The sequence below is a fragment of the Carassius gibelio genome, chromosome B19 (assembly GCF_023724105.1).
Source record: "Carassius gibelio isolate Cgi1373 ecotype wild population from Czech Republic chromosome B19, carGib1.2-hapl.c, whole genome shotgun sequence".
Lineage (NCBI taxonomy): Eukaryota > Metazoa > Chordata > Actinopteri > Cypriniformes > Cyprinidae > Carassius > Carassius gibelio.
In genome coordinates, this window is record NC_068414.1 from 29,175,281 (window position 1) to 29,191,702 (window position 16,422).

Here is a 16,422-nt window from a genome sequence, read left to right on the forward strand (position 1 = left end):
GCTCAGGTAGGCTGCTCGAGTTTCGGGTCAGAGCGTTCTTGACGTGGGGGAATTCCGAAGAAAACCCGCTGACAACATCTTTACTAGCCAGCTCGAAATCCTACAGCTCTCAGCGGCTATCCCAAATTAACTTTGAATCAAAGCCTCCGGGAGCTGCAGCAATCCGGCAAGGACTCTAATTTTTTCCACTTATGCTGGAATGTGGCCTTCCAAGTGCCCAAGTCTCTCAACACCAACTATTTGCTGTTTGTTTTGACCGTTTTCCCTGTGGGGAGGGCAAGCAGAGGAGGAAAACGGTTTGGAGAAAGCAATGGAAACACTCGCCGACTGCCAAGACTGCATCCATTTTCTCCTGAAACTATTCAAAATGATGCAATGGGACTGTTATTGGGTTTCACCGACAGGAAAACCACAGGTACACACACACATATGCTTGTGGGCGAGACACACCATGATAGACATCCAGAGCCTCCGAAGGGTTTCTTACCAGACAGTTTCAATGCCACCGTCTGAAGTCATACTCCAATTATGGAGCGCCGGGATGCAAAATATACGGAACACTTCATGAAACTTCTCTGTGCATAACCTGGATTTTACAAAACCCCATTCACTGTCCACTGTCTAGCTTGTAAAATACCTTCTTTTTTTTTATGGTGGGACAGACGCTCTCTGATGTCTCGTCAATGTTGTGCGTCTGACAAGCCCACTAAGAGGGCCCCGACTGGAGGAAGTCATTATGAGGTCACCCCCGGTCCTCCTGAGCACTGATGATGTCATCTCGCAGACTGGACGTTTTTCCTTGGAATGTGTCTCGTGCCATTTTGGGGTTTGGAACGTGTGTCGCGTGTCTGGACGAGCATTAACAGGGGCACTGTTAACCATCACGTCATTCATTAAGCCCCAGTATTCTGAATCCTCATGCAGTCCCGTCAATCAAGACGCTTTACGGCCTCTCTGGTTGTGCTTGTATTGTGAATTTTGAGAAAACCCCTTTGCGTTGATTAAACGTAATTTTATGTTTCCTCCGTGTGCACAACGATATAAATGACCCGCAGGAAAAAAGCACGGACATGGACCGCTGCAATCAATTATGCTGTTTCCATGACTACTCACGGTGTTAATTGATAAATGTGGTTTAGTTGATGGGCACTTCAGTTTTTTAGGAGAAAATTTCAAAAGTGGAAACATGATATAATGGAGAAGTGCGTCTTATGTGGTGTCCCCACCATTGCATTATTAGCTTCAAAGAGCCCAAAGCAATATTGAATCCCACTGACTTGCACTGTATGGACTTTAAAAATTGTTCTAAATTTAAAAGGATAGCAGATGTACCAACAATAACAGCACAAAGAAAGAAATGTTGCACTCACAGGAAAAATAAAGGTACAAATCTGGTCACTGAGGCGGTACCTTTTTAAAAGGTACCAATATGTGCATTTAAGGTACTAATATGTACCTTTTTGCCTACTTGCATGTAAAATAATTTACAAACATGTACCCTTTGTGACCCAGTGACCGCATTTATACCTTTTTTCCCCAAGAAATTGGAATCACTTTCACAATTTTGCTTTAAAGAGCTCAAGCATTTAAAGCATCATATGAATTGCAGCACATGCTTATAATAACCTCATCGCATATTGGTGTGGATGCTAATATAGTTGTTTTTGTTGTGAACAGCCATAACAATTATAACAATATTAACGGTCAGAACTCTTCCTGCTTCAAAGGAATAGTTGACCACAAAAATGAAAATTCTGTTATTTTACTAACCCTCCATTTGATCCAAACCTGTATGACTTTTTTTTTCTTCTGCTGAACATAAAAGAAGATATTTTGGAGTATGTTGATAACCAAACAGTCGACAAAAACCATTGACTTTCATAGTTTCTCCATAGAAGTGGTTGGCTACATTCAACTGTTTGGTTACCAACAGTCTACAAAATGTCATGTTTTATGCTCAACAGTAGAAAGAAACTCTGAATGGTGCGGAACAGCTTGAGAGTCAGTAAATGATGACAACATTTACATTTTTGGGCGAACTATCCCATTAAGGCACATACAATATACTATACTGCAGGGTTCAAATAACAGGTGTTGATGTTAATATGATTATTATTACAGTACGGATGGGACTTAGAGTTTTTACATGACATTTTAAAAAGACAAAAGTTTTTTTTTATTCCGGCAGAAATATAACTGCGTGTAAACTTCCTTATCCATTCTGACGATTAGTCAAGTTTTGACTGGCTTTCCTGGTTCAGTTATGTCATGCTGGTAGATGTCACCATCTTAGGGCCATCTTTTTTCACGAGAGTCGTTAAACAGCTGATAGTCTTACAAAAGACTTCCTTCTCTACTAAATTCATCAGCCAGTTTTCCACAGTACTTTGCAAAAATCAGCCATGCGTCCTGTTTAGTAACATTAAATATAATCGCCAAGATAGGCAGATTTTTCGTGTATCAGGCTTGTCTCTTTCCATGAGCACAGGAGTCACGCTGCGCTGAATTACTGCTACCACATTCATGTTTTTGTAGAGTTGAGGGAAAACCACTGGAGCGCTGACAATGACTGTTTCTTAAGTTATTTTTAGATAACCAACATTCCCCAAAACAGAATGTGCCTGGCGTACTGAACGCTAATCATATAAATAACAGATTAATATCCAGACAGCCTTCCAGGACAAGACGCGCGCACTATCCTCCACTGGCTTGGCGTACCTCAACTTTGGCTGAACTGATTGAAGGACAAACTCAGCACTGACTGGTCATCTGGTTGGCAATCTGTCAGTGACCATAAAATTAATGCTGAATCAGCACGAAACAAAACAATAGGTGCTTTCCTGGATAAAAATGCATTATATTATAAAATACCACAGCCATTCATTTGGTAATGGTCGAGTGAATCAGAAGTCAAACTAATTCTGACAAGTTAATTCTTTGTGTTTCTCGTGAGGTATCTTTGCATTAAAATGATTTCCTAATTTGGAATATGATCAAAGATTGTGTATGAGCACGCAAATAGGGATTGCCATTGAAAACATAACATTTTAGCTTTAAAGGCATAGTTCACCCAAAAATGAAAATGTCGAAAATGAGCGATTCCGAGAGCTCTCCCATAGACAGCAAGGATCCTTACACGATCAAGGTTCAGAAAAGCAGCAAGGAGATCCAAAAAAAATCCACATGACATCAGTGATTCAACTATAATGTTATAAAGCTACTAGAATACTTTTTGTGCACAAAAAAATTAAAATAATGTCTTTATTCAACCATTTGTCGTCTCCGCGATACCCCAGTGCCATTTTGGAGCATATCATGTGTAAACAAAGCATGCAACGTATTTACGCAGATACGTTGTTTACGTTCAGTTCAAAGCGCAAACAACGTTAACAATGAAGCCATGAATCCGGTGCTGCTGACAAAGAGCTGAATTGTTTACGTAACTTCTCCAAAATGGCGCTGTAGGATGACGTGAGGAGACAAATTGTTGAATAAAGTCATTATTTTTTTTTCCGTGTACTGTAAATATACAAAAAGTATTCTTGTAGCTTCGAAAAATTATGGTTGAACCACTGATGTCACATGGATTATTTTAGCGATGTCCTTGCTACGCTTCTTAACCTAGATCCTGTAAGGATCCTTGCTGTCTATGGGAGGATCAGAGAGTTCAGAATGCATCAAAAAATATCTTAATTTGTGTCTGAAGATGAACGAGGGTCTTACATGTTTAGAACAACATGTATCCGAAATGCTGTTAAACTTTATTTACACGTAAGAGTGATAAAGAAATATGAGAGTATTAAGAAATGAGAGTGGAACATTGCGTGATAAAGAAAATGAGGAAAGGGTGAATTAAAGTATGCTTATCAACATTGCGTGAATTAATTAAAAGAAAATTCATTTTTCAGTTTGTTTCCTTATTTCTTTCCTAACGCCAATTCCGCTTCTTTAACTATATTCATGGCGAGAAACCGGTTCATCCATACACAAGTCTTCTCTTCACACACACCTCTGTGGACAATATACAATGTTCAAATAACCAAACCTACATGGGTTGTGGGAGGAAATCGAACCACTCGGCATAAACCCACGCAGCACTAGTTTCAGCTCACTGCCTTCAACTATTTAGTAACATTTTGCTTAAAATGCAAATGATTCACGACAATTCTTATTACAACCAGTTTTCTGTCTTTTCTTTTCAATCACCCTTTCATGGATGATTTCTAAAGAATTCCCTAAAAACATGCCAAAATAGCCTAAATTGGTCTCTGCTGGTGGTTTTGAGAGGGGGTTCGGGCACCTTACATTAAGTCATTTAGCAGACACTTTTATCCAAAGCGACTTACAAATGAGGACAACTTGGAGACCAATTTAAACCTGCCAAGACCATCTTAGTTTTCAGCAGTTTTTTTTTGGTTTGTAAACAATTATAAACTATGAATTATCAAAAACATGGTAATTTAAACCTCTTCATACTAAATTTCCAGCAAAAAATAACAGATACCATAACACACACCATTACTGCAATATACCAATTGCACAAAAACACTCCATTCACTTGAGAATGTAGGTATTTCAATATAATTACCACATCAAATATTACAGTACTTTTCATGCTCGGTAAGCATTTTACAAACACTTAAATTTGGAAAATTAACAAAGGACTGCAATCTCCACACAGAGAGGCTCACAGCCTTGAGACGACGTCTGGATTTGAGAGAAGGACCCGCAGGTGGACGGCCTCCATGAAATATGATCTATAACACACAATGCTGTCTGATCAGCGGCGTCTGGGCCTCTCAGCAGAGGAAACGAAACCAATTCCCAGACCCTCGCTGCATATAATTCAGGAGTCCTGAAAATCACCCTCGCTGACCTGTGGCGAGAAACCAGAAGAGAAAACAAACTCCAAACACCCTTCAAGAAACACCATGTTTAATTAAAATGGAACTGGTATCTGAATTACAACTGGTTAATGTTTCAAAGGTTAAAAAATAAAAAGCGACATGCTGATGCTGGTAGGAGTTGATGGTAACGCCATTTTTGGATGAAACACTTCAGAAGGCGGTTTAAGAAAACATCAAGTGTAAGTGAAGGACAGACGTCTGCAGATTTGTTTCATGTCTTGTTTGCTTTGGCCAGGCCCAACGTTGGACATTTGTTTCATTTCAAATTCAGCTTCCTTGTCCAAGGATTAGCGGTTGTGCTTGATTTGCTGTGGGGCACTGACAGCCCAATACGGAAACGGGCCTTTCCGAGTGCACATGGTTTTGGGTTTGAAACCAAACCGGTCTCTCTTTTAACGCTGTACTCGAGTCCTGTGGGAATCTACGAGCGGCTGGATATATTTTCTTCTAACATAAAAAAGGCAAAACATAGCTCAAAACACATTATAATGACATGTTCAATATCAGATCAGGCACTTGATTCCTGCCAGCAACATGTCAGTGGCCTCGGAGAGCAGCAAGTCTAAAAATCCTCATCGAGTCGTAACTGGCGTGTAATTTCTGGTTTACAAAATTCGAGGTCACGGCTCCCAATGGAGGGATATTTTCTTTTTGTTCTCTAGGTGAAAAGACGGACTGTTCCGTCGGCCCCTGAGGAAAACACCCAGGGTTGAGTTGGGTGGAAGGTCACATCGAGGACCCCGAGGTCATGAGTGATGGTGTGACCCTTCAGAACCTTCACTGGAACAATCAGAGGATTCTGCAGCAAGTCACTGTAGGATTAACACAGACATTAGAAAGGTTAGTTATTCACAAATGCCTCTGAATAATGATTTTCATGAAGTCTGGCACCAATAACAGATCTCAAATGCCTGAATTCTTTTCTGCCAATAGATGTTTCTTCAACTACAGACACTTTTATGACACTCAAGTTGATTTTTATTAAACCGAACAGGTTTTTTTGTTATATGAAAGTCATATTAAAAACATATTTTAAACATTTTACCATGCCTTCATCTATTATTTATATTCCTTTAAAATGTATGTTTGAAATATTAAATTAAAATATGTTTTACTAAAAAATGTAATGTCTTATGTGCATTGTTTAAAAATGAAATGCTAATTATTTAATTATGAATTACATTTGGTTAGTTTTCAGTATTAATGTAATACAATTAATAAAAACTAAAATTAACAATTATCACATGCATACAATTTGAATACTGTACAGATTTACATAAAATATCTTAAGTGTCTTATGCACAGATTATTTTTTTAATAATATTAAATTATAACATTTTGAATACTATAATAATTTAGAGTAAAAATCTAATATTTTTCAAAATGGTTTATATATTTTTTTCATTTTGACCACAAATGTAACCAATTTAAACATTATTCTCAAATTGTTTCTAACAAAAATTTATCTATAAGTTAGTATGCTTGCTTATGGAAAGATGACAGAACTAAAAACCATTCAACAATTTCAACATTAAAAAAAAAAAAAAAAAAAAAAAAACACTGAATAAATTTTTTTTTATACTGCTAACAGAGCTCTCTAATCTAGTCTACTTTATTATATCTACTCTATTTTTAGATTAGTCAATCATCCTGTCCCATTCCAATGAAAACAATTCCTTTTTCTCTACAGACATTTTGTGGTAAAATCTGTTGCCCATTTCTTTTAACTGTCTAAGGGCCATAAAGGCCATAAAACAGTGAATTCTGGAAATATGGTTTGCTGTATATGCATCAACAGTTTGACTAGGGAAAGTAAAAAGTGGAAAAATAACATGAGATCCTCATTTTGAGTATAAAGAGATCTATTAAGGCCAGCTGATGAAGGCTTTTCATCCTGATCTCGCTTGCCCTGTACCATACACGGATCATTAGCTCCGCTCAAAGAGTGTCCCTAGCAACTGACTTCCATAGTATGAAAAACAAAAAAAAGAATACTATGGAAGTCAATTGCTACCAGTAACTGTTTGGTTATCAACATTCTTCAAAATATCTTCTATTGTGTTCAGCAAAACAAAAAAATACATGATCGGAACAACCTGAGGCCAAGAGAATGTGGACAGATTTTACATTTTTGTATAAAGAGTTTTCAGAGACAATTTAGTTAAAACAAACCTTTAATTCAAAGATTATGACTGGATGCAACTCACTCAATTAAACATGAGATATATATATATATATATATATATATATATATATATATATATATATATATATATAATGTTAAATATTTATATTATTCAGATTTATTTAAAGTGGTTGGCATTCATTTATAATATTTTTAATTATTAAAATGTAAATATTTAAACTAACAAAGATTACACATTAACATTATGTTTTAATATGATCACTGCATACTGCAAAATGTTATTATTTTCATTTATTTCATTCATTTCTTTTATTACTATCATTCATAGATTTAAAATAGTTGAACCATATATATTTATTTATTCATATTTCCATATATTATTATATATATTGTTAGTAGTGGGCAGTACACTAACTACACTGTATGCCCTAAATTAGTATATAACAGTTACATTTATTTAATTTTTTTTATGCTTTCTTGTCACATTACCTCAATCCATTGAAATAAAGTCAAGAGAGATGTTAGAAATTACATCTAATATCTAGTTCATTTGTTACACTGGAAATGGAAAGTTGAGCACACTGCATTGTGGGAAACCGTACTCCTTGAAATATACTCTTCTGTATACGGCACATCGCAACTCAGATATATTATGCACAGAGTAAACTAGCTTACAGCACACATTATGTACAGTAAGCACAGTACGCACACTATTTACTGCTCGTATGCTATTTAAAACACAGCCGAAGAATAGAGAGGGATTAGAAAATCAAAAAAGAGAGAACCCAGCAGACTTAATAACACTGGGAAAAAATAAAGAGTAAAAACCCGGACAGGAAGGCGATTAGACTCACTTGTAGACCATCCCATGACAGACGATGACACTGCCGTCATCAGAGCCAGACGCGAACAATGGGTAGTGCCTGTGGTAGGCCACGCTCCTCAGAGCCTTCTTATGATGTCTATATGGACAGAGACACAAGACAGACCCATCAGCGTCCTGTCAGCAGAGGGACGTTACACAGAACTGCTTCAAGTCCCAGAAGGAGACATTCATTTATTTGACAAGGCCAGCATTACCAACAATTTCCCCTGAGTCTGCCCCAGACTGTCCAGATTATAAAAACCTGCTCGTGCTGACTCACCGGAGAACTTTGTACGGTTTTGTGGACAGGTCCAGATCAAACCAGGCCAGACGACAGTCGTAGCTACCGCATATCACATTGTCGCCTGTGGAAAACGGGTAAAATAGGGGAAACAAATGACATCTGACATCCAGAGAGTGGTCACTGATGTCACATGTAGGGACATTTTTGAGAAACCAAGACAAATATAAAGCTAGAGTAACTTTCCTCTGGTCACTTCCAAACACTTACTTTATATAACGTACCGTAACAGGCTACAGAATGCTGCCAGTTCTCATTTCAAAGGTTACCGTTAGAGGTTAACGTCCATAGCCGTTTACCCAAAAATGAATTTCTTCTCATTTATTCATCTCATTCCAAACCAATGACTTACTTTCTTCACACAAAGTTTCTTAAAAAATGTCCAAGCTTATATTTTCCATTCATTCAAAGCCTATTCTGGACATCTGAAGCTCCCAAAAGGACAAAAGAGCACAATTAAACTAATCCATTCGATTTACGTCATCTGTAGTCATACAACGGACTAACATTTCAATCACCATTCACTCAAAGTCTTTTTCTCTGCTGTAGCTCTCAAATCTCATCTCATAATGATAGACACTCTGTGCATCATTTGGTTGGGAGACACACCAATGGAATTGAACATCATATTTTTATGTACATTTGAGCCAAAAAGCGTGGTATGTAAGCATCAAGTTTTAAATACAATGTCCAAAGCTTAGTCAAGTCTGATGTAAAAAGATGTACAAAAACTAAGATGGTAAAAGTTACAGGATAAATTGATCATTTCATAATATTAAAATGTAAATAATTACTGTAAAACTGAAGGATTTGCATAGGGAAATGTCTTTATCACAGTATGTTCAGACATAATTTCCATTAAAGCTGCGGTAGGGAACTTTTGACGCTCTAGCGGTTAATAAACAGAACTGCTTGCGTCTTGCGGAAGAACATTGTAGCCGGAGCTACTTCTCTCTGTTTATGTCTATGAAGAATCACAAAGGTACTGGGTTACTCCGCCGCGGTACCCCCGAAGCAATCTAAAATAGTCCGAATATAAGCACTTATTATAGGTGCACCCTAGTGATTCAGGACAAGCTAAAAACACGGTTTGGAAAATGGATTCATGGTGTACTCGCTTATTATATACATTTTTCTACATTTTGAACACAAACAAAGTTACGGACCGCAGCTCTGATTGGGTATTTTTTCCCGGGAGCGATGGAGTTTCTGCAAATGGCAATAGGACACTGGGAGGAGCCAGAGGAGATTGATTTTTTCACAGATTATCTGTCTCATATTCTACTGTCAGGACATAATGACGGGTTTAATAAATATGTAAAAAATATATTTTTTTTACAAAAGTTCCCTACAGCACCTTTAAACAACAAAATTTTATTGAGTAACTTTGAGTTTACTCTGCGTTTTTAATTTGATAGCCCTTGTGTGCTTTGACTGTATTGGATATTCATAGGAGATTCTCCATAAGATCTCCTTTTTGAAAAGAAAGTAAATTAGGTTTTGAATGAAATGTTGGTGACCCTTTCAACGTCCAGTTACGTACCTCCTGGATGGATGGCCATGCTGGAAATCCATTTACAGTTGGCCATCAGTTTCTTGGTGAGCTCCTGTTTGATGAGGTTGTATACTCTCACATAGCGCTGCGTGGCCACGAAGAAATAGGGCCTGATGGGGTGGAAGGACACGCACTGCACCAGACCCTTGTTCTTTCGGAAGGGGTTCTGCGTCCTGCGTTTGCTCACCTGGTGGATGACCACCTGGAGGCTGCTGCCATTGTCCGGCATCACACATGCCAGGTAGTCGCCTTTCCCGTGCCACGTCACCTGCCGCACGGTCTTCACAGAGAGAAGAGAGAGAAAGTGGGTGGTTGGAGGTCAGAGGTCAAAGTCATTCTGTGGTAAATCCACAGATGATTAATCCAATTATAACCTCAAAGACAAGCCGGGACTAAATTTACTGCAGTTATTAACACCGGCTCAGCCTCTGCCAGTCTGCAAATGCGTGTCGCTGCTTTGCTTTTTCCAGTAGGCTTAATTGGACACTAGAGGCGTCTTAAATTTCTTTCCATTTCAGGAAAAAGACGACCACAGGCTTGTGGCTTCTGCCAATAGCTAAAAGCCTCTGGCTGTGGCTCACGTGAGAGACGGACGGACGCTCTCAGAGGGGATGAGAGAAGGAAAGTAAGACTTTTCATTTCTATTGTTATCTGGAAAATATTGAATTAAACAGAGGAGAAATGTGACTTGCTAATGGTTATCGTGTTGTCATTCTTATGAATATATAATCAGACCATTGTGGTGTGCTTGTATGAGTTTTGATTACCTTGGGGTGTTTGAGGATGAGGCGGTGACCCAGCTCGTGACCTTCGCCCTCTGCGACGGCCCACTGAACAAGCTGATCCTTCACTTCCTCTGGATCCTCATAGGAGGAGATCAGCTGATCCGTAGCAGTGCAAACCAGCCGGTCGCCCAGACCAGGGTTCAACAGGACAACAGTATCATCACTGCACACAAACATCATGTTTACACATATTTAACCATCCATCCTCTACCTCTTCAACCAACCAACCCATCCATCCATCATTTATACATTCATCTATCCATCCATCATCCAACTGACCTACTACCTAGCATTCCCACCTAGCTAACTAGCAACTAGCTAGCTATAATCCACTTCAAATGTTGACTAGTTTATTTAACATTTATTGAACTATAAAAACATCCTCGGGATGTCCAAGCATCCATCCATCCAACTATTCATAACTATTTAGCGACATAAGCCAAATAACTACTATAAGAAAAGCTGCATTTCCATTACTTTTCAAATTGCACAAAATGGAATTGCGAATTCTAAACACGTACATTTTGCAAACTCACCGTATTATATCGCAAAATGTTTTAGTTTTTCAGTGTTTTTTCAGGTAATTTGAAAAAGGAATATTTCGCAAAATTCCAATAAATACATTTTTGTTTTTGCGCAATTACAGGCCACCTGGCATACGTAAAATTCACATGATCATTCTTTAATGTACTAGAACCTCCAAGAAAAACCTCATACAAGATTGCTCTTTAGTTTAAGGGGCTTTCCTTCCCATTAATGCTTGGATAACTCCTTTTGTACGCTGCACACCGCTGTGGCGGATTGCAGCTCTTACATGGCCACGGGAGCCTCTCAGCGTTGCTTCACTAAAGATACATGCCTTTGTCTCCTTCAGTTAAAATTAATGGCTGGTGCGATGGCTGCAATACGGAAATCTACCAAAATCAGTCGCCATGACTTATTGCGAGAGAAAATCTTTATGTTTGAATTGCATAAAATTTTTTATGGAAACGCAGTCATTTCAAATAATTTTTTTCACTTGACATTCATAAAACATTGCAAAGGTTTTGCATAAATCTGCAGTGAATATGCAGCTAATGTTTATCTATTCACTCTAGCTATTTATCTAACCTATTTACCAGTCAACATTTGAACTATTTAAACCAATCAACAGCAGTTTTTACAGCAATATTTCTTGGTGAACCCAAAATAGTCCAACACTATCGACTTCAGTCATTTCTCTGGTGGAAATAAAGGATCACTTTTTGGTTCCTGTCATAGTTAATCTGGTGTGTGTAGCTTCCACATCTCTGATAAGCACAGTGCTATTGTAACTTAGTTTTAAAGGTCCCCTTCTTCGTGATTCCATGTTTTAAACTTTAGTTAGTGTGTAATGTTGTTGTTAGAGTATAAATAATATCTGTAAAATTCTAAAGCTCAAAGTTCAATGCCAAGAGAGATATTTGATTTAACAGAATTCGCCTACAAAAAACGACCCGTTTGGAATACAGCCCTCTAGTTCCTGCAGTAATAACGTCACTAAAACAGTTTTTTTGACTAACCACCGCCCACATGAATTCACAAACAGGGGGGCGTGGACTTGTTGCGCTCCGACGGAGAAGAAGGAAGAGCTGTTTGTGTTTGTCGCCATGTTGTTGAAACGCTGTTATTTTCATCTCTGAGTCCAATCATCTTTGTTTGGGCTTCCCAGGAAAGCTGTACTTTGAGATTAATGGTTACAATTTATGTTTAACTCGGTTCCCGAAAATTATAATGCACATGTAAAATGTAAAACTATGTGCAACTCATTTTGCAGAGGACAGCTTGCTGAGGACAACTTTCTCAATCTCAATCAGTTTAATGCTGGATTTGCACAAAGATTATTCTTGAAAGATGGAGCAGTTCCCTCTTTGTCTGGAGAAGGCGTTGTTTATGGACCACAACCGGTAAGTGTATTTTATTATTTAAGTTGGTGCGTTTAACAGTTTCTGTAACTTATTACACAAAGGGCAACGCTGTTTAGCTTTGTTAACTAGATGTTAGGGCTGTGCAAAAAAACGAATGCGGTTTTCATGCGCATCTCGTCAGTAAAAACCCTCCTCCTGTGACTATAAATACTTCTCCAGCACGTTTGTTCTAGCCCAATCACGTTACCATGAGGGCAGCCTGCTCTCAGCTGCTGTCGAATCACAGCACAGGAACCGCTGGCCCAATCAGAACCCGTTTAGTATTTCTGAAGGACAGGCTTCATAGAACAAGGAAGACATCAGCCCGTTTTTGTGACAGTGAAAACAGCAGTATACAGATAGGTGAATTGTGTGAAAAATAATGTGTTTTTTTACACGCGAAACATGAACACGTTATATTGCTCATTGTAAACACAATCAAAGCTTCAAAAAAGCGCGTAAAACGGGACCTTTAATTTTGCGCAAGTTGCAACTGTTTTGTCCGATGTAACAGAAACACTCGGTGTAGTGGAGCCTTTATGATAAATTAACCTTGCCGTTTTAAAGCACGGTTAATCGTGAAACTGGTTAATCACTGCATCCCTAGACTATCGCATTTGATTAATTGTGCAGTCCTACTTCCTAACTATCTAATCAACTAACAATTGATAAAAGCTGGCTATTTAATAACAAATACTCTTTAAATTCCTTGGAACATTCAAGAAAAGTTCTTAAACGTTACTCAAATTTCAAAATGAACATTTGATTTGTCTTTCTTGAGGCTTAATAAAATAAATCGTACTAATTAACCAGACAGCAGCTCTACACCCATTAAAAATAAATCCGGTAAATCATATGCTGTAAACTAATATACAACTCAAACTGAATGTAAAATAAAATAAAACAACAACAACAACAAAAAAAACATTCAGATGCAGATTTTAGGAGAAAAAAGGGGCGGATCTTACTAGCTGACAGCGACCAGACAGATGGATGGATTAGGATTCCAGGCCACGCCCTTCACGGCTCCGCCCACCTCCACAGTCTTAAGGCATCGTGCTGTACTGACCTCCCAGAAACGCACCGTACAGTCATCAGAGCCTGAGGTCAAAGGGTCAAAACAAATACTTCAATGCATTCATTAGAGAATTTACATAAACTAGTGTGTTTCAGAATTACTTAATAAAAAGGGTTATGGGTAAATGTGTTTAACATGGTTGTGTCTCAGCGTCTGAACAGCTGAGAGGACACAGACGCTCAAGTCTCTGGCACAAGCAAAGCATACTGTCAGCTCAACGGCACTTCCTCTCTCAGCAGCACACATGGAGGATAACTCAACCTCGCGCCACACAACCACTGTGACACACAGCAGCACTTTGGCACGAGTGCACTATAATAATACTAAGATTACTGAAGGTGATATACAAGGAGAAGCCGGGTGTGTAAAGTTTGTGTGTTACTGCTGTTAGACGGTCATCATTTAAAATGAGAGCCATTTATGTCATATACATACAGTATAATAATGAATAGCTGATGTCAAAGCCTACTATGTGTTAAAATATAACTCTTTTTAAAGAAATAAAAAGGTCTAGCAATTAATTTCTATTCTCTCTTTTAAAAGTAAATTATATATAATATAATATATATATATATATATATATATATATATATATATATATATATATATATATATATAAATAAATATAAATATAAATATATACATCCATATACAGTACAGACCAAAAGTTTGGAAACATTACTATTTTTTAATGTTTTTGAAAGAAGCTTCTTCTGGTATCGTCCAAAAAAATCCTATCAGTGCATCCCTAATTATAACATTAAAATATAATTATTGGTGTGATGGCATAATGCAGTTTATTAACAATTAACTCATAATTTCTTTTTAAATTCACTTAAAAAAACAAGTCATCTAATAGGTATCCACTCTGTTTCATTCAAAAGCGCTAGATGTGTTAGACGGGAAACCCCTTCCTTGTATCAGCCACACAACATCATAAGCTGCCATAAAATCTCATTTTAACTTTTATACCTGCATGCTTCATAAACACAGGAAAAACAACACGAGGGAAACGGCCTGGCCTGGAGGGTGGAGTGTAATAACTTTAAATCCCATAATCACTTTTTAAGTATTGAGCTGTATGGCAACAGATATAGCAGGAGGGACGGGCTCTGTGGCGGACACCCGCTGGCGGTCAGAGGCCTGTCTGGCCTGCACAGCTGTAGGTGTGTGTGTGTGTGTGTGTGTGTGTGTGAGATGCAGGGGACACCACAACTTTCCTGTAGACATTCAAATATGGATCCTGACCATAAATAAAATGGGATGACGGTAATATTTGCCCTCATGGAGGGAAAAAACAGCAATGTTAAAAGTTTATTTTAAAGGACAGTAATGGGACTTCGAGACAGAGAAAAAAAATACAGAAATGTGTCTCAAAGGATGATCGAAATTAGATGTTAAATTTAACAAGAAACAGCATTAGCAACCTATTTCACATCTGAAACAAGTGAAATAGGATATTCTAAAAGTAAAATATAAATTAATAATAGATAAGTACATTAATATATCAGTAATTGCTCATAAAAGTCACAAATGGAGCCAGACCTGAAAGGGGGGGTGAAATGCTCGTTTTCACTCAATATCCTGTTAATCTTGAGTACCTATAGAGTAGTACTGCATCCTTCATAACTCCAAAAAGTCTTTAGTTTTATTATATTCATAAGAGAAAGATAGTCTGTACTGAATTTTCCCGGAAAAACACGACCGACTGGAGGCGTGACGTGTGGGCGGAGCTAAAGAATCACGAGCGCGAGTAGGCTTTTGAGTTGAGAGCGTTTGGAAGCTGTGATACCGTGAGGACAAAACCAACCAAAACAAACCATGGCTAACAGTCAGATTCAGCGTAAATTTATGATCCAGAATCAGTTCCAGAGGCTGAAACTGAACAAGAGCAGCATCAGCAATCAGTCTCTATGTGGTATGTACTGAAACTGTATATATTTGCTTAGCGGTTTTGGAAAATGACTAAGTTCCACTTTGTCATCTTTTTTTTTTTTTAAGCTGTACATGTGGAAAGTGCAGTTTGATGACAACATCGCATGTTGTTTACTTGATGTGCTTACACACCGATAGCTAAGTTAATAACACAGATATATTTGAAGCAGTTTTACTCACCGCATGCGGTTCCAACACACGATCGTGACCCTTTTTTGTTGGGACTGCATTATCCTTAAGAAATAAACGATGTGCAAATCCGGCATCAAACTGGACCTTGTTTGTAAAACAAGCATCTTCGAAATACAGGGAACAAACAAAAACAATTGCACAACGCCGTTGATGCTCTGTAAAAATAAACTCCATCCACTGGTCCCTTAATGCTGTTTCTCTTTTGGTAATCTGTGCAGGATTGTCTTGCCCTGGCAACCAAAAACACACTTCTTTTGTGACTTTTCGCGACGCTCTTGCTCTGATCAGTGATTGTCTGTGCTCAGCCTCTCTCTGCTCTGCTATACGGGAGCGTGCGCTCTTCCGGCAGACGTGCCTCAGGACCCATATAAGGAAATTCCGCTCCATCTAACGTCACACAGAGCCATACTCGAAAAAAACTTTCCGAAACTTGTGACAAACCGGAAGTAGTATTTTTGGAACAGAATTACTCCTTCAAACGTACAACTTAATTTTTGAAACTTTGCCCATGTTTATCATGGGAATCCAACTCTTTAACAGTGTAAAAAACTCAGTATGCATGAAATAGCATTTCACCCCCCCTTGAATGAAAGTGATATAGTTGTTGTTCACAACTGTTCAAAATAAATACAAAAAGACCATGGCATAATTATTATTATTAAGGTTGAAAGCCTCCCATTTTTATTTTACATACTGTAGATTTTGGTACAATTGAATGACAATGGCAAAAAAT

At 38.0% G+C, this 16,422-nt stretch overlaps 1 protein-coding gene across 1 annotated transcript in view; it reads right to left on the reverse strand.

Moving 5' to 3' along the window:
* Nucleotides 1-4,918: 4,918 nt before the first annotated feature.
* Nucleotides 4,919-16,422, reverse strand: part of bop1 (BOP1 ribosomal biogenesis factor) — a 74,137-nt gene continuing 62,633 nt past the window's right edge. The window contains exons 11-16 of the mRNA XM_052583796.1: nucleotides 13,453-13,585; nucleotides 10,542-10,722; nucleotides 9,763-10,054; nucleotides 8,199-8,283; nucleotides 7,908-8,015; nucleotides 4,919-5,719 (exon numbers count right to left, since the gene is read on the reverse strand). Coding sequence (XP_052439756.1) covers nucleotides 5,566-5,719; nucleotides 7,908-8,015; nucleotides 8,199-8,283; nucleotides 9,763-10,054; nucleotides 10,542-10,722; nucleotides 13,453-13,585 — 953 coding nt within the window. The 3' untranslated portion in view covers nucleotides 4,919-5,565. The remainder of the gene's footprint in view (nucleotides 5,720-7,907; nucleotides 8,016-8,198; nucleotides 8,284-9,762; nucleotides 10,055-10,541; nucleotides 10,723-13,452; nucleotides 13,586-16,422) is intronic.